Here is an 18,134-nt window from a genome sequence, read left to right as displayed (position 1 = left end):
GTTACCAATAAAAATCTTCTTAAAAAATCAAGTCAAGTAATATCATCTTTCAACACACTTTATATATATATATATATATATATATATATATATATATATATATATATATATATATATATATATATATATAATATTAATGTGTAAGGTGAAGATCAAAGAGGAGCAAATAATAGTTTGGTATTGTTAAGGGTTAAAAAAGTCAGGTGCTTATGTTGTGTTTGGTCAAATGTATATTACTTTGATTAGTTTGAGTAAAGCTTGCTTAAATTAAAATCTCAATATGATATTTTAGAAAATAAAAAATAATATTAGGTTGTTAAGGATGGAGAGAATCGAATATGATATATCGAACTTAATTTTTTTTTTAGTTATGTTAGTGTTCAATATTATATATGTTGTCCCGACTAGTTTAATAAGGATTGAAAAAAATAGATGACATGTATTCGATTTCATCTACAAGTTAATCATCTAAAATTTTGGATTGCATTGATATTCAATATCATGTATGTTATCATAACTAGTTTGATTCAGACTTATCCTACTTAAAATCTTTGCTTAAACTTTCGTGATTGAAAGAAGAAAGATTAAAAGATGATCTGAGGTTTCTCACCACAAGACACAGATAATTTGCATGTGTTAACTAGCAATATGGAGAAACAGTTGTTAGCTAGCAAAATCCTCGCCGTGAACAGTAGCTCGTACTAGAATTCCTGTGCTTTCACTCCCGTGACAGAGCGGACAAAGGCCAGGCGATACAACTCTGCCTACAACCATGTCTCGGTGTTCCATTTTGCCAGCCATATCTTGCGAGATAGTTGTCCTCATTTTAGGGCGAATGGACTCCCCATATCTATGTTCTCTAGAGGAGCAGAAGGAGGAAGAAGTTGACAGGACTCGGTTGTCTTGGTCGCGGGCAGCCTCAGCATGGTGCCGTAGTGGTCTGGGTGAGAACCCCTGCTGGAAAACAACATGACCGCGACATACACAGTGGCCAAAGGTTTCGCAAATACAATCGCTGTTGTGGTGGGGGAAGAGCCAGACTTGATCCCGTGGCTGCCGGTGCTACACGCGCCACCTTGTGCAGTATAGCATTGTCCGATCTGAGCATTTTATCTTTGGTCTCCTTCTATAGAACTCTCATCGCAATATAGAGGACAAGATTTTATTGGGCTGGCTATTATGTAAGTCAATAATCCGAGTACAAAACCTGTGATCATCAGATAAACACAGAATTGCTAGTCAACACCTGTAATGGGTCGTTCTCTCCTAAATATGATGGTCGTAAGCAGCGCTCATGTGATCTACCTTCTCTCTGAGCTGCGCTATCTGCTCTTCCAGCAAGTAATACTGAAATTTGTAAAAGGGAAGCATGTAAATGTGCAGTGTTTAATCGGACAACCTAACAAAAGCGAAGTAACCTCTATTGTGACTTGCCTTCCTTCTCTTATTCCGCAGAAGCTTTGTTTTAGCTCGCCCTCGAACTAATGCGGTTCTTCAAGATTTTGACCCAGGAGTCTCCTGCATGCATCTTCATGTGTTAACCTTTTATGCACAGAAAAATTTCTACTCGTTGCAGTGTTCTTCAAAGTATTACGCTAAAGCTCAGTGTTTGGTGATTTCAAGATGTTCGATCTTCTTTGACATCGATGCTGCTTCGTGTTTCCATTGCTTCAATAGAAACGATGACTCTTGGATTGTAGTCACTGATCATGCAGATGCACAAAAGTATTTTACAAGCGATTCCATTCTGGGTATAGTAGTAAAGGCCTGGAATCAGGACGATCCATCCATTTGCAACCCAAGTTGCTGTTGGTGCTGTGGGGGAAGGGGTAAGGACATGGGAAGGAGTGGTTCGTATCTTTCAGGTGCGCAGGCCATGCACATCGGTTCCCGAGCATCGACCGAGCCTGTCATGTTCGTTGTCATAGATGGGTTCATCGGTCGGGCACAGGGCTCGCCTTTCGTACGACCTCCATCGGCATCCGTACACTGTTCGCGGACACCTAAGCCTCGGAGGAGGCTGATCGTGGTCGCGCGTGCCCGTAGGAACGCCTCTCATGTGCTTTTTCTGCCTCCCCATTCCTCTTCTTTCCTGCCCACGCCCACAGGTTTACAAGGCACCCTCTCTCTCTCTCTCTCTCTCTCTCTCATGGCCTCACGGTGAAACCTTTTTCTCTTGTATTCTGTGCGTGGGTGTGTGATGGTGATTTCAGATGCTTGGGCCTCCTTTTTCTCCTGTCACCGGTTCCGGGACCAAAGCATCTGTCAGCTGTCAGAGGCTGCAGCATTCCAAGTTGCATCATGATTGTGAATTTGTCTTGGAAGTCCCTCCTGAGCTAAGAGTACTAAACAGTGGATGGCAGACATGTCACCATTGTCCAAGGATGAGATTTCATAGGATTGCATGTGAGGGTAAGAAGATATATTACTGGGAAGCTATATACTCCGAGGTTTACGATCTTGCATCCAAACGTGAAAGCGGTGAAGGTGGCGTGATAAGAGACTCGGTTCGAGTAGGTCCGCTAGTGTGTATGCAACTTGCAACGCGGCTTTATCAAGGAATAAGTAGGAAATTAATTAGTGGTCTATTTGAGCATACTGTCAATATCTCTTTTCCTTTTTAATTTTAGTTTTCTTATTGATGATCGTATCCTTTCATGATTAATTTAAAAATTATATTATTGAGAAAAAAAATATTAACGTCATGATGAACTCGACATGTTCTGAACCCATATATATATATATGGTTATTCGAAAATACTAAACTTCAAATGTGTCACTTGTACTAGAAACTAAGTCACAAGAAGTTTCTCGACTCAATCCCTTCAACGCTCAAGTTAGAAAACCAATGTATATGAGTATGAATATAACTGATCAAAAAAGATAAAACCCTCTTTTTATTATGTTGAATATGAGCTTTTATATTTCATTATAAAATATCATAATATTTCATAAAATATTTTATAGGAAGATAATCTCTAATAATCTTCAATAACCTTTCCTTCATAATAAAATATCATAATAATTTTCATAAACTATTAGACACCACATGATAATTACTTGTTGAATGATGATTAATTAATTGTATACCTTTTTTGTCTTATATTATATTAAAATGTAATATATATATATATATGATTTTTTTAAAAAAAAACTTATTTTTTTAGAGTTAATTGATTACCAATCAAATCTTTATCATAATGTTGTTTTAACAACTTATGGTCCCACATTTCTGAAACTTTTGGAAGTAAAACAAAAAAAATCTTGTTGCTTCTATCGATAATATTTTTCTTATTGTGGTGATCATAATTTTAGTGATTATTATGACCACGTAAATTTATTTGCCATGCTTTTACCTTTAAAATAAAAGGCACATAATAAATGAAAGATACATAATAATATATTAGTTTTATTGAAACTAAATTATTAATCTAAAATACTTAGATATATATTAATAATAACACATATGCCAAACTCTCATAAGTTAATCTAATTCACTGAGACCATTATCCTAATTTAATCCTCCACAGTCAGTATTTGCTAGTAATTAAGAATGCTTATCAGAAAATAAAAAATAAAAATTTCCATCAACTGTCATGTAATTCATATTTGAAGCATCCCCGAGTCTTATTCCAAATTAGAACAGTCACATGCTGGCCAAAAAACAATGTACAAAAGGAGAAATCACCAATGATAAGCATTATTTGAGACATATCGTCATTTATGTCATTAACATAATTATAATCAACGATTAGATCTAACAGTCCCTCCTAACACCAAATATTCTATATGCATCTTTCAATCCGAGAAACCTGATATGATCAAATTAAATTTTTATGATTTTATTTCTTTAAGATTTTATTTCTTACCAAACGTGTAAAAAGATTGTTCCCGGCGCCCTGCGGCCGCGTGTTTGCCGTCTGCAGAGGCCCCGTCGTGCACACTCGCCCACGAGTGCCGCCCTCGCACTTGGCCCTGCGGTCCCGTCGCCCTCCCTTCCCGCGCACCACCGCTGGAAGCAATGGCTCGCGAGCTACCAAATAAGGATCCTTTTCCCCTGGTCGTCGCCCACTGCACCAATTGTACAAGGAATGTGTCGTGGCCTTCCCAAGGATTGCCGAGATTGGAGTTGACCTCCTTAAAGTGCAGCTAGCCTATTCTCAGACGTGTTCTGATGACAGACAGCAATCATGCCTTCTTTATGCTACTTTCCATCTTCGTCGAGATCTCTTTTTTCTTGACGTGTAAATTGAGCACCCGATGTTGGAAAACCTGTGCTTAGAATCACAAAGGAGGTGGCGGAGAAGAAGAAGAAGAAGATTTTGACGCTAGCGATGGCTAATGGGGTAGAACATAGAGCGAACAAGATGGCACTGACGGCTATGAAGCTGCTTCTTGGAGTGGTCTTCCTTGGATGGCTAATGATCTGGGGTATGTTGCCGACACACACTTTCGGGGAGCGCTGGTTGCCGATGCTCCTGTCGAAGACGAAGACTACATACTTCGGAAGACTAGGTCTTGTGACACTATTCCATTGACATTTAGTTTGTCTATTTGATCTGACATGAAACCTGTTATCAATATGTTGATGGTGTTGCAGGGACCAACGTCCTGATCTTTACGTTCCCGATCTTATTCATTGCTGTTGTTGGATGCGTGTATCTGCACATTGTTCAGAAAAGTGACCGCAACAAGAGGTAAACTTGTTTGACATTTGCTACGTTTGCACTCAACTAATACTCCGTCAGAAGTGCAAACTTAATCTACAGCACGATGCTTTGGGTAATAATGGCTAATGTGTTCCGTGTCGCTGTCTATTCGATTGTCCATCACAGTTCAAGCGGCGCTCTTAAAGCGTGGAGGAGACCACTGCTTATAAAGCAGCCACTGGGAATCGTCTCAGGCACAGAACTAGCATTCTGTTTGACGTTTCTAGCGTTTATTGTGTGGTTCTTCTCATGTTATCTAAGTAATGCCCTGGCCAACTTCAAAGGAGAAGGTGGGGAGAAGGAGAGTAACGGGCTGTAAGAGAACTAACCCTGTTTCTCACTGTCTCTAGCATTTCATCAACTTGATCCGGCGAAGACATTGTTTATTCTGACCAGGGAGGACTGACTTGATACTCGCAGGTGGTTAGCTAAGTTAGAAATAGCGGCTCTACGACTGGGATTGCTTGGAAGCCTCTGTTTTGCTTTCCTCTTCTTTCCGGTCACTCGGGCATCCTCCCTTTTGCCACTCGTTGGGCTTACCTCGGAGTGCAGCATCAAGTACCACGTATGGCTTGGCCACATCGTCATGCTTGTATTCACCGCTCATGGGGTTTGCTACATCATCGTTTGGGCAGCCACCAACCGGTTATCTGAGGTAAGCCTAGAGAGAGAGAGAGAGAGAGAGAGCTGCATTCTTATTCTCTGTTATGGACCCATCTATCTCTTTTACTCTCTATGATTGATTACTTACCTATGCTGGATAAGCATGAAGATTGCTGTATGTATGTTCTGTTCTTATAGTTGATGCTCGACCTTCACTCGCAGATGTTGAGTTGGGCGCGAGTAGGAGTATCGAATGTGGCAGGAGAAATAGCTCTTCTCTCGGGGCTGCTCATGTGGGCGACCACGTTCTCCCGCATACGGCGCAGGATGTTTGAGCTCTTCTTCTATTCCCATCAGTTGTACATTCTCTTCCTTATCTTCTACCTGCTTCATGTGGGGATATCCTTTATCTGCTTAGTTCTTCCCGGGGTCTACCTCTTCATGGTAGATAGGTTCCTGCGATTCTTGCAGTCAAGGAATAAGGTCAGGTTGGTCTCTGCTCGCCTTTTGCCATCCGAAACAGTCGAGTTGAACTTCTCCAAGGATCCAAGTAAGGATTCCACTACCTACCTTCTTGTTCACTACTGCACTGACTTTGGAATCTGTAGCCAGTTTCGATTCTAACCTTGTCTTGAAGGTTTGCATTACAACCCATTGAGCATATTGTTCATCAACGTGCCAAGCATCTCATCGCTTCAGTGGCACCCCTTCACTGTGAGCTCCAACAGCAATTTGGAGTCGGACAGACTTAGCATCGTCATCAAGAAAGAAGGAAGCTGGACAGAGAAACTGTGCCATAAAGTCTCTTCTTCTTCCCTCAATCGTCTCGAAGTTTCAGTGGAAGGCCCTTATGGCCCTAACGCAATGGCCTTTCTAAGGTGTGTCCACGAATTCATACAGAAATCTCGCCATGACTTAATTTCTTGCTCATGAACCACAAGGCACTAACCATCCTGCTGACAGGTATGATTCTATCGTAATGGTGAGTGGTGGGAGTGGAATCACCCCTTTCATGTCCATAATTCGGGAGCTCATCTTCCGTAGCACAACTGGCAGTCCTACCCCAAGTGTCCTCTTGATTTGCGCCTTCCAGACCTCCGCCGACCTCACCATGCTCGATCTCCTCCTCCCAGTTTCTAGCACCGTCTCCGACCTCTCTCGCTTGCGGCTACGAATCGAAGCCTTTGTCACAAGAGAAAGTGTTCCTCCCAACGAACCTAGCAAGCTCATCCGGACAGCTTGGTTCATCTCTGATCCGTCAGACCTGCCTCTCGCACCAGTCCTCGGACGCGACAGCTGGCTCTGGCTAGGCGCAATAATCTCGTCCTCCTTCGTCGCTTTCCTCGTGCTCGTTGGCATCGTAACACGCTACTACTTATACCCAATCGAAAATGGCACCAATGGCTTCTTCTCCTCATGGAAATCCCTCCTAAATCTTCTGTTCATATGCATCTGCATAGTCGTGACATCTACCGCAGCGGTCCTGTGGAACAAGAGAAGCACCATGAAAGCAAAGATCCAGAACACAGAGGCCCTTACTGATCGTGAATTGGAGAGTGTTCCTCATCAGTTCATCGTCGGAGCAACCACGGTACATTTCGGAGAGAGGCCTGATTTCAAGAGTAAGGGCCATTCATAATCTGCTATCCTTACTTTTCCATGCTTGTGAAATTTGTGCTGTGAGCTGACAGTGGTGTACTTTTGTGCTGGTAGAGATGCTATTGGAGAGCGAGGGCTCCAACGTAGGAGTCATGGCCAGTGGGCCGAGTTCCTTGCGTCGTGCTGTTGCAAGCATCTGTTCATCAGGTCCGGGCAAAAGGTTGCACTTCGAGTCGATAAGCTTCAGCTGGTGACGCTAGGTTTTATTGACCAGCCGGACTCGACGAGTTGGAAGCGCTTAAAATGTGCGTTATCACGTGCCGCAACCACGTGAAATTGCCCCTAAGGGTGTGCTTAAAACAGCTCAAGCTTTTGGCTATATATATTAATTTTTTATCGCATTTTATATGTATTGAGAATTGGGTTAATTTTGCACAAATAGGTAAATCTATAATTATTAATTTTGTTTTAGACATGTTAAGTTTATCCATAGACGAGGCTGGATAGGTTTACTATTATTTTTATTAGGCTTTACGTGCATATTTAAACTACGTTAGTCTAAAGGTGAGATGTATTTATAATCATTAGCTTATTTTTAAATATTTTGCAAGAACTAAAAAAAATATTTGTTCAGAAAGTGTATGGGCCAAATTTAAGCTTTTGTAATTACGCTATTGAGTGTATCTATTTCGAAACCCTTTATTTATTTTAAGGAAACTCATCGTAAATTTAGCTAAGTTTTTATCGGTATTCTTTTTGTCCTCATTTTAAATTTATATGTTCTCAGTATCCTCACCCACAATAAAAATAGTTTTGTAGAGTTGTATTCGTATATTATTCGGTCACATACACGGGCTTGCGAGAGAGCTATTGGCTTTTGTTTAATACATTAAGAGGGATTGGGAAATTTATATGAGAGGATACAAAAAGAAGTTTGGAATTATGTTGGGTTAATTCATAATAACAGTCTTATTTTTTATATATTGTTTAATATATTAAATATTTAAAATTTTTAATTCTATATAAAATGTTGTTGATCAATTATTGTTCGACTTGTGGCTTAAATTTGACAGCAAAGTTGGCATAAGGGAGAGAAGATTTATTTCCATGGTCTACTCGTGGACGTAAGTCTATAATAAATAAAATTTTTTCGTCTATGTGGATAAAGAGTCTAAGAGAAACGATTAGGAGTTGTCCATTTGCGAATGTTCTACTCCTGTTTTCTTTTGTATAAAAAATTATTTTTAAAACATGAATCAAGTCTTATCACTTTCAACTCATCTCAAGGCTATCTTATGTATCGAAGGGATCTAAGTCAAAAAATCTACTCCTAACTTTAATCTTCGTGCAAGTCATCGTCGAAGTGCTTAAGCACACCCATATCGATATCTGCGAGACTTGAGTGTTACCTCGATATTATCTCATTGTTCTTATAAGGTTTTCTCCTTTGTATACTTGCCTGTATTAAGTGATTTACGTATTTTGACGGAACATGTGGTTCGATAAGATAACTGAAGCCTGACACTAGAAGATGTGACAGCACTTGTGGTGGCACTGCAAGTGGACCACACAATATTAGCGTTAAGTAGATGTCAACGGGTTGTATGTCAACGGGTTGTTTACCCGCAGTCGAGTTGACTCAGATGGGGCGGCCTGTTAAATGACGCGTGTGTATGGATGGAGGACGTGAATCATGCCTTCCCTTCCCTTTAGGACCCTATATAACAGGCATCGCCACCCCGGTGGTGGTACATTACAAGCATTAGCCACAGTCGATTCTTGAGAGGAAGAGATGGACAAGGCTGTCCGAGGTGTCCTTCGTCAAACTGGTAGCAAGCGGATGATCCTAAAGGCAACGCAGCTACTTGCTGCAATTGTGTTTGCCGGGTGGCTGATGATATGGATCGTCAGGCCTACAAAAACATACCAAAACCAATGGTTGCCGCAGCTCCTCTCAGAGACTGACTCAACATATTTTGGACGGCAGGGTGTGCTGCCGTCTTTGACATTGATAACCTGGCGATAACTTGTTCTTCCTTTTCTTCTCGTACAGCTTTTATCTCTATACTCACATTGTGTGTGCACCACAGGTACCAACATCTTGATCTACACGTTTCCCATCTTGTTTATTTCAGTTCTTGGCTGTATTTATCTCCACCTGGTGAAGAGAACGGACAACTCCCAGAGGTATACATTACAAGATGTGGTGGAATCTCATGTATCGCAGTAAACAGTACCCTTCTCATGCAACTGTTATTGTTTATTCAGTGGCAGCTCAACTCATAGTCTGGCTGCATGGAAGAGACCTGTGGTTGTGAACTGGCCGCTTGGAATAGTTTCCGGCATAGAGTTGACCTTCTGTGTGTTGTTTCTGGTGCTCCTCATCTGGTTCTATACCATGTACCTTGTCGTTAACTTCTCCAACTCGCACCAGTCTCATTCTCAGGATACCGGAGAGATGTTGAAATTGTAAGACAAAGAATGAAACATTTTTATCTGCGTTGATTTGTGGGTTTAGTATATATTTTCTCTTAGCTGACGAGGTTGTGGTGCATATAAATGGACAGATGGCAAACAAGGCTGGACGGTGCGGGAATCCGATTGGCATTACTTGGGGACCTCTGCTGCGCCTTTCTCTTCTTCCCGGTCATTCGTGGGTCGTCGCTGTTGCCACTCGTCGGGCTTACCTCCGAGTCCAGCATCAGATATCACGTTTGGCTTGGCCACATCACTCTGGCTGTGTTCTCGGCGCACAGCGTATGTTACATAGTGTACTGGGCATCCACCAACAAGATTGATGAGGTACTACTAGTACATTCTCGTACTTTCCATTAGATGTACTATATGTAGTACGGTTTGCCAAGTTTGGGAATAACAAGTCTAGGTCAAATGCATTAAGATATATATATATATATATATATATATATATATATATATATATATATATATATATATATATATATATATATCAGTTTCCAAAAAAATATAATTTTTAAGAAAAACTCCTCATTTTATATTTTTACAGATGTACCTCTTTTTCATATTCTCTGAACCGATCCATAGTATATAATCTAAGTTTTCTTGATTAAAGATAATTCAAGAATTATGATAATATACAAATATTATGAGGAAAATACCAAAGGAAGGCATCTTTGAAGAAGCCAAAAAGAATTCTTTTTCAAAAATTCATGTTATTAATTTAGGCAATAAACAGCCAATATATCCAATTTTTATAGGTAGTGCATCACATATCATTACTGCAGATAAAAAAAGGCTTGCTATTAATGAAATATCGTGGTTCGAAGTAGTCACGTCAACAAATCATTACGATGACTGTTGGTAGTCGGACAAATTCTAATTAATTTAATGGTTTATTATGGATGAAGATGCTAAAATGGGATAACACCGGGATAGCCAATGTGCCTGGCGAAATAGCTATTCTCGCAGGATTAACTATGTGGGCAACCACATTTCCTCGCATCAGGCGCAAGATGTTCGAGCTCTTCTTCTACACGCATCAACTCTACATTGCCTTCCTCTTCTTCTACATGTTGCATGTGGGCATCTCCCATTTCTGTGTCATCCTTCCTGGCGTGTATCTTTTCATGGTCGACCGCTACCTGCGGTTCCTGCAATCAAGAGCCAAGGTCAGGTTGGTTTCCGCACGCCTTTTGCCATCTGAATCCATTGAGCTAAACTTCGCAAAGAGCCCAGGTTAGTAGTTCCTCGATTCGGTAGCAGAAATCCTACACACAATTACTTCATGGTTGTCTCACGTTGACTCTCTTTGTGTAGGACTGGCCTTTGAGCCTCTGAGCGTCGTTTTCATTAACGTTCCGGGAGTGTCATCCCTCCAGTGGCATCCCTTCACTGTGAGCTCCAGCAGCAACTTGGAACCTGAGCGGCTGTCTGTAATCATCAAGAAAGAAGGAAGATGGACTCAGAAGCTCTACAGAACATTGTCATCACCGGTTCCACAAGATCGCCTCGATGTTTCGGTCGAAGGCCCTTATGGTCCGGTGTCCAAGAACTTCCTAAGGTCCTTACGAACATGATTTGAAGCAGTAATATTGTTGTTGTCCGTTGTTGACGTTAACGTGCGAAAATTTTGATCCTCACAGGTATGATTCCTTGATACTAGTGAGCGGTGGCAGTGGAATCACACCCTTCATCTCCATAATTCGGGAACTCATCCACCAGAGGACGACTCTGAATCGTCCAACTCCTGCCGTCCTCCTCATTTGTGCCTTCAAGACCTCAGCGGACCTCACCATGCTCGATCTCCTCCTTCCGGTATCTGGAAATATCTCGGACCTTTCTGGCTTGGATCTACGAATCGAAGCCTTTGTGACCAGAGAGAAATCTGCCACGGATGACGCGCAAAACAACATCCAAACCATATGGTTTAAGCCCCTTCCCTCTGACGTTCCCATCTCTCCGGTGCTCGGTCCCAATGGCTGGCTTTGGTTGGCTGCGATAGTATCGTCCTCTTTCGTCGCATTCCTCCTACTTATTAGCATTCTCCAGCGTTACTACATATACCCAATCGACCACAACACCAACAAAGTCTTCTCCTATTCTTCGAGATCTGTTTTAAATGTGCTTTTTGTATGTATCTGCATAATGGCGGCGGCAAGTGCAGCGGTTCTGTGGAACAAGAGAGAGAACTCAAAACAAGAGAAACAGATCCAGAATATAGATGCGCCGACGCCGACAACTTCGCCCGGTTCCCGGTTCTACAACGCAGATAGAGAGCTCGAAAGCGTTCCCCAAGATTCTCTTGTTAAAGCCACCAAGGTTCATTTTGACGGAAGACCACCACTCAAGAGTAAGAACTTGCGCTGCTTTCGAGTTTTGCTTTGAGATGTACATATTCTAATTACTTGGTACCAACTGGTGTTTGCAGAGATGCTACTGGAGTTTGATGGTTCTAACGTTGGGGTGATGGCCAGCGGCCCTCGCGGTATGCGTCATGAAGTAGCAACCATTTGCTCGTCAGGCCTGGCAGACAATCTACACTTTGAATCCATTAGCTTCAGTTGGTGATTCATGAAGCGCCTCTGCTCGTACGTAAGTGTTGTTTGCGTGTGAACAAAATAAGCCCAACGCAATGTCAGTGTCAAATGAAAGCATTTGGCATTGTCTTGTTCGTGAAGTTCTGTCGTGTGACGTCTGTAGATTATGCTGCAATGTGTGGAGAGTTTGCATCTTGTATATTGTGAGTAAAGTAATGCTGTGAAAGGAAATACTCTCTTTAAAATCATGAAAGAACGAGCCAACAAGTAATAGTGTCTCACTTAGACCAGCAGTAGCAACGTTCTCTAAATTCATCTCAGATATCCAAACTCGGTGTGTTTTGTAGAACAAAGATCGAAAAAGAATTGATCGGCATGACATCATCGGCAACCAAGTAAAGAAGATCACAACCATAGTTGGTTGCGAGCTTAAATCCTCTCCATCTCAATCGAGTAGTATCTCAATCTTAAGGTTTCCTTGTAAGAATGCAAGGTCAGAACCAGAACAAATAATTTTTACGGAATAATTATTATTACATAATTCAATTCATAATCAGTCAATCCATAACTAATCATCTACCTATAGCATATTCGACAGATTCAACAACTCCTTTAAAAGTCATAACTTATCAATCCAAATAACATATATACAAAATAATCTCAATGAACAACAATCTTAATAAAATAATTATATAATTCAATCAATCTTAATAAAAATTTAGAGATAATGAGCAAATTATAACTCAATGGTTATAGTCACAATATATTCGTTCCTGTGACAAGGCCTAGAACCATGTTTAACTCTCATAGTATCTTCCTATGTCATCACATAAAAGAAATCAATTTCCGAACAAATATCAACATATAACCTCTATTGGTAGGGTTCAGATCATAACTATACAAACTAGATAGTTATAGTGTTACTAAAAAATAGTATATCAATTACTTTCATATAAAACTAGACTACATGCTTTAACATGTTATTCTAAAATTGATGTATCATTTTAAAACTAATATATATATATATATATATATATATATATATTAATACTTTTCAAATATAATCATTGAATCGATATTTTCATAGGACTCAAATAATATAAATCAATAGATGCTTGTAACATAACAAATAACAGTTCAAGTCATGTGCTTTTCCAAATCGTGAACATATAAATCCTTTTGCAATACTTTTAGATAATAAAATGACTTGTAATTTATGTAAATAAAAAATATTTATAAATATCAAATACATGCATTAATACTTTTAAAAATAAACTAGATTGAGTCATCGGATATTTACCCTGATCACATAGCCTCAATACAACATATTTTGATCTTTACTTTCCTTAATTTTCCAATATCACCATTTTCCTCTTTTTATTTTCTTTCTAAAATAAATATCCAATTAAGTAAAAAAATCAAAATTAATCAGCCTATAATCCAGAATATAAATCTACTTAATAACAATATAAAAAAATTCAAAACAATACCTAATATAATTTTTCTGAGCTTGATCTGAATATATTTGATATCAAAATAAGTCCTCCACAATTTTCGTTCTTATTTTTTCTCCTATTTTATTTCTTTTTATTTATTTTTTTGATTTTCTTTCTTTCCTCTAGAAAAGATCAATTGCACGAACCCTTTATTTACTTTTCTTTTCTTTTTTTCTCTTCTTTCCTTTTTTTTTCTCTTTTTTTTTGTATCTATTTGATATCAAAACAACCCTTTCTCTTCCTCTTCCTTCTCTTCTCTCTTCCTTCCCTCCTTCCCCTTTCTTCCCTCTTTCGTTTTCTTTCTCCTCTCTGCTTTGCTTTCTTCCTCTTCTTTTGTTTCCTTTTTTTTTTTTTTTCTCCTCCCTATCTTCCCTCTTCTCTTTTTCCGTATCCCTTTCACAGTATGTCGATCATTTGATGTGTGTATGAACCAAATCTCCCTTTGAAGATTCTTAAAGAGCATTAAAATATGGCCTGCGAAGTAAGATGACCTTCCTCAATGGTCAAACCTGAGTCAATCGAAGACCTCACCGAGTGTGTAGTAGCGATTTTACACTTTCATCTTTTTTCACTTTGACTTGGTCAACAATCAAACGCGAGTCAGTCTGTTAGGCTTCGTCTAAAGTTGTTGTAGTCAAACTATTGATAGTTACGGACTAATTAAATATTATATTATCCTATATAGTTAATTATATTTAATATCTTGATCTATATATTTTAAAAAGTTATATTTGGATCTTTATATTTATGCCGAAGAAGAAGAAAAATGATAGTTAAGTTTTTATGTACAGTATCTATCATTAATAAAATCGATGACATGAAGAGAAACGAGATTAAATATTTTACTTACGTAAATATAAGATGCTAAACATAACTAACTACAAGGATAATTTATAATTAACTCTAACTAACGCATATGCAGTAGACCTAATATCATGAGCTCAATCATCCTTGTAAACAAATTAGACATGGTTTAATATAGCGATCGCACGATTCACTAAACCCATTTCCAAAACTACTTATGATTAGCTAACTCTCATATGATTCTCTCTCTCTCTCTCTCTCTCTCTCTCTCTATATATATATATATATATATATATATATATATAGAAAACTATCAACTTTACCATTTGTGAACGCTATAAACGAAGAGTTGATTTAATTATGTTAGTTTTTTATAATTAATTTTTTTTATAGTACTAGTTGACTTCAAAGTTTATATGATCTCATGTGTTGAAATTTATGGTTATGAACCTAAATATGTTAATATAAGATATTTTCTTTTCCAAGTAAAATTATGTATCGATAAATTATCTATCAAATAAATATTTTTACTAATCTATTAGCAATAAAAAGTTTTACACTAAAATAATTAATAATATATCGAGAGAAATTGATATACAAGATTGTTGATACACTTGATACAAATCAGATCCATATACAACGAATAAGAGATTGTCATAATAAAATTTATAAGTCATTTTCAAAAGTAATTGTAAATAAAGAGCGATGATTTAACACTATTGGTGAAATGTGTCACCTTTCGTATTATATCTTGAATTCAAACTAGGTTTTGAAATATATTGGAATGTATAATCAGTATTGATAGGGTCCAGATCATAAATATATTAAACAAACAACTTTCATGTTACTAAAAATATTATATCAATAATTTTTTTATTTTAACAAATCTTTTTATATATTGTTTCAAAATTGATACGATCATACATCATTTAAAACTGATAATATTCACATATTTTTTAATCGTTTTTAAATATATTATTGAATTGATATTTTCATATGAATAAATAAATAATATAAATAAGTAAACACTTGTAACACAATAAATAACTATTCAAATCATATGCTTTTCCAAATCGTTAACATATAATTCTTTATGTAATGCTTTTAAATAATAAATAAATTCATAATTCAGGTAAATCATATGTATTTATAAATTTTAAACATTCATATTAATATTTTAGAAAATAGATCAAATGGAGTTATCATGTTACCCTGATTATATATAATCCTCTATATATTTTTCATTTTGTTTTCTTTTTATTTTTAAAATAATATTTTTTTATTCTTTCTGTTGAATCTCGGATTTTGATGATGAAACTAATTGATTGTGTTTAGATGTTTAACTGCATTTTGAGTGATGTAGGTCTACTCGATCAGGATTAGATAGTTAACGCAAGAGGAATTGACGTTGCACCGGAGGATATCACGTTAGGATATTGGATGGCAGAAGGCATCGGACGTCGGGCATCGGGCCAAGAGCGGAATTGCGCCAAGGATATCGAGGTTGCGGAGGTCAACCGCCGATTGGGCAACAAGCCGCAAGAGAGGATGATGCGCTGAAGAATCGGACGAAGCGCCAACCAATGACGTGCCGGGCAATAGAATGTCAATTCGTGTTGTAATAATTGTCTAGATCGGAGTAGAGTTTTGACTTGTGTGTGCAGGATTAACTACGATAACGATGAAGACATAAAGCGAAACAAAGTGTCGGAGTCCAGCGCAAAGGATTTGTTGCGAGTTCGAGAGTTCGACGGAAGTCCGAAGGTTCATTGGGAATGTTGCCGGAACTAGCCGAGAATGAGTAGAGAGCTTGCCGAAGGGTTTTTCGGAAGCTCGCCGGAAGGTTCGTTGGAAGTTCGCGGAGCTCACCGAGAAAGATCGGAGCTTGCTGAAGAAGCTCGTTGGAACTCGCCAAGATCAAATCGTGAAGTCTAGGAGCTTGCCGGGAGTCCGTAGAATGGTTTCCAAGAGTTTATCGGAAGTTCGCCGGAAGAAGTCTTGACTTGTGGACTTTGTAATAGCTTAGGAAATGTCTTTAAATTCGTATTTAGCACGTTAATTAGGGTTAGGATTAGGTGTTAATCTTATAACCCAAGTAGGGGCCAATTGGGCCCGAGTTCGGACTAGTTTGGGCCAAGTTTGGAGCCCAACCAGTGAGCTAAAATAGTGTAGGCGGTGGCACCACCAGATTAGGCGGTGGCACCGCCTAAAACCCGAGAACCAAGCGGTGGCATCGTTGGACTGAGCGGTGGCACCGCCCAGCACTGGAGAGGTCTGATGGTGGCACCGTCGGACTGGGCGGTGGCACCGCCAGTACACTGTTAGTGTCAGACACTGACAGGCGGTGGCATCGCCAGCCTCGGGAACCCAAGAGAATTCAAAATTTGGAGCCCAAATTTGAATCCTCTTGGGGCCTATAAATACCTCTCAATTCTCAGCTGAGAATAAAATATTTGAGAAGCAAGAGATTGAGATAAAAGTCTTAGCAAAGTCTTTAGCAAGTTTTTGTTTTCAATTGCTTGAGTGTTCATCTCCTTCTTTCTCTTTGAAAATTTGTAAGAGAGTGAACCACTTGTAAAAGGTTGTAAGAGGGGTATTTGTCCTTCCCCTTCAAAGTGATTTGCTAGTGGAAGTTGGGAGCCTCATCGAAGAAGGCTTCGCAAGTGGATGTAGGTCACATGACCGAACCTCTATAAATCGGTTTGCATTTATCTTATTGTCATTTATATTACTGCAAACCATTTTCACTTTGATGCTCTACTTCTTTGTCTCCTTCTTACGTATCCCTTCAAGTTAAAACACAATCGAAACGGTTTCAAACGAAACGTTGCTTTTATCGTACGAAGTTTTCGAAAGTGTTTAAATCGTCAAAAATTTATCGTACTTTACCGCTGCACTAATTCACACCCCCTCTTAGTGCCGCTCCGATCCTAACACTTTCCACAACATAAATATCAAATCATCTAAGAACATCAAAATCAATCAATTATAGAAGAACAAGAAAATTCAAAACAGTGCATAATACAATTTTTCTAAACTGAATTCATTTTATATCAAAACAAGTCCTCCTCGATACTTTTTTTCCTTCTATTTTTTTATTATTATTTTCTCATCTCTTTTTCTTTTCTTTTCTTTCTTTTCTTTCTCTTCTTCTTCTTTTTCTTCTCTTCCTTTCTCGCTTCTTCGTCTTCTTTTCCTTCTTCTCACAGCCGCCCCCCTATCATCTATCTATTCCTTCACTCTCCTCTTCTCCTTTCTGTTCTTTTCTTTCTTCTCACAGCCGCCTCCCTATAATTATTCCCTTCTTCTCTCTCTCTCTTGTTTTTCTTCTGGTCTTTTTTCTGCCCTTCCCCGAAACCCCCTCAGAGGCGACGGGTGAAACCTTTTTTTTTATAACTTTTTGTAATTTAGTCCCTATAATTTTTCAAAAACTAGAAAAATATGTGTTATCTATACCATTAGGGTTAAGCATGATTATAAGTCATGAGAATCTAACATTATCATAGCCATTGATACTACTACAACTTATATTCTAACATATATACCTTAACTATATTTAAGTTATGAACTCTTAGCTATGTTTATATAAATGATAGTTTTGCATTTTTATTATCTGATATGTGACATTAGCTATATTTATATTTTTATCATAAAAATATATTTAAACATATATTATTTTAAAAAATATAGTTAAATGGTTATGATTTGAAATGCATATGAAACTAATATTTTATAAACTATATAAGAATGATATAATAATGAAGGATTTGATATTCAAGCATTATATGTTAACAAGTCATGATTTTAAAATGTATGTAAAGTTTAAAATTTTATAAATTATATAAGCATAAAGAAAATATTTGATATCTATGTATATTTCGAAAGCATATGTTGAACACATATAAAAT

The 18,134-nt window shown here is 38.2% G+C and overlaps 2 protein-coding genes across 2 annotated transcripts; both read left to right on the top strand.

Moving 5' to 3' along the window:
- Positions 1–4,382: 4,382 nt before the first annotated feature.
- LOC135645223 (ferric reduction oxidase 2-like) lies at positions 4,383–7,165 on the top strand. Its single transcript, XM_065163397.1, has 8 exons — positions 4,383–4,515; positions 4,601–4,697; positions 4,836–5,024; positions 5,130–5,364; positions 5,535–5,862; positions 5,950–6,190; positions 6,276–6,934; positions 7,026–7,165. The coding sequence occupies exons 1-8, from the start codon at positions 4,383–4,385 to the stop codon at positions 7,163–7,165; spliced, it is 2,022 nt and encodes a 673-aa protein (XP_065019469.1).
- A 1,522-nt stretch (positions 7,166–8,687) lies between these two features.
- On the top strand, positions 8,688–12,103 carry LOC103993181 (ferric reduction oxidase 2-like). The gene is made up of 8 exons (XM_009413150.3): positions 8,688–8,899; positions 9,002–9,098; positions 9,180–9,380; positions 9,479–9,713; positions 10,298–10,625; positions 10,707–10,950; positions 11,033–11,739; positions 11,818–12,103. The coding sequence occupies exons 1-8, from the start codon at positions 8,704–8,706 to the stop codon at positions 11,955–11,957; spliced, it is 2,148 nt and encodes a 715-aa protein (XP_009411425.3). The 5' UTR covers positions 8,688–8,703; the 3' UTR covers positions 11,958–12,103.
- Positions 12,104–18,134: the final 6,031 nt, after the last annotated feature.

This window comes from Musa acuminata, chromosome BXJ3-8 (genome assembly GCF_036884655.1).
Source record: "Musa acuminata AAA Group cultivar baxijiao chromosome BXJ3-8, Cavendish_Baxijiao_AAA, whole genome shotgun sequence".
NCBI classification, from domain to species: Eukaryota; Viridiplantae; Streptophyta; class Magnoliopsida; order Zingiberales; family Musaceae; genus Musa; species Musa acuminata.
This window is presented reverse-complemented; position numbering and strand designations above follow the sequence as displayed.

Bases quoted from the DNA above. Each gene is read 5' to 3' on its own strand.
- LOC103993181 (XM_009413150.3), top strand. From the start codon at position 8,704: ATGGACAAGGCTGTCCGAGGTGTCCTTCGTCAAACTGGTAGCAAGCGG. The intron at 9,714-10,297 runs GTACTACTAGTA...TTATGGATGAAG, and splicing joins CCACCAACAAGATTGATGAG to ATGCTAAAATGGGATAACAC. The intron at 10,951-11,032 runs GTCCTTACGAAC...TGATCCTCACAG, and splicing joins GTGTCCAAGAACTTCCTAAG to GTATGATTCCTTGATACTAG.
- LOC135645223 (XM_065163397.1), top strand. From the start codon at position 4,383: ATGAAGCTGCTTCTTGGAGTGGTCTTCCTTGGATGGCTAATGATCTGG. The intron at 4,698-4,835 runs GTAAACTTGTTT...TGTCCATCACAG, and splicing joins AAAAGTGACCGCAACAAGAG to TTCAAGCGGCGCTCTTAAAG. The intron at 5,365-5,534 runs GTAAGCCTAGAG...CTTCACTCGCAG, and splicing joins CCACCAACCGGTTATCTGAG to ATGTTGAGTTGGGCGCGAGT.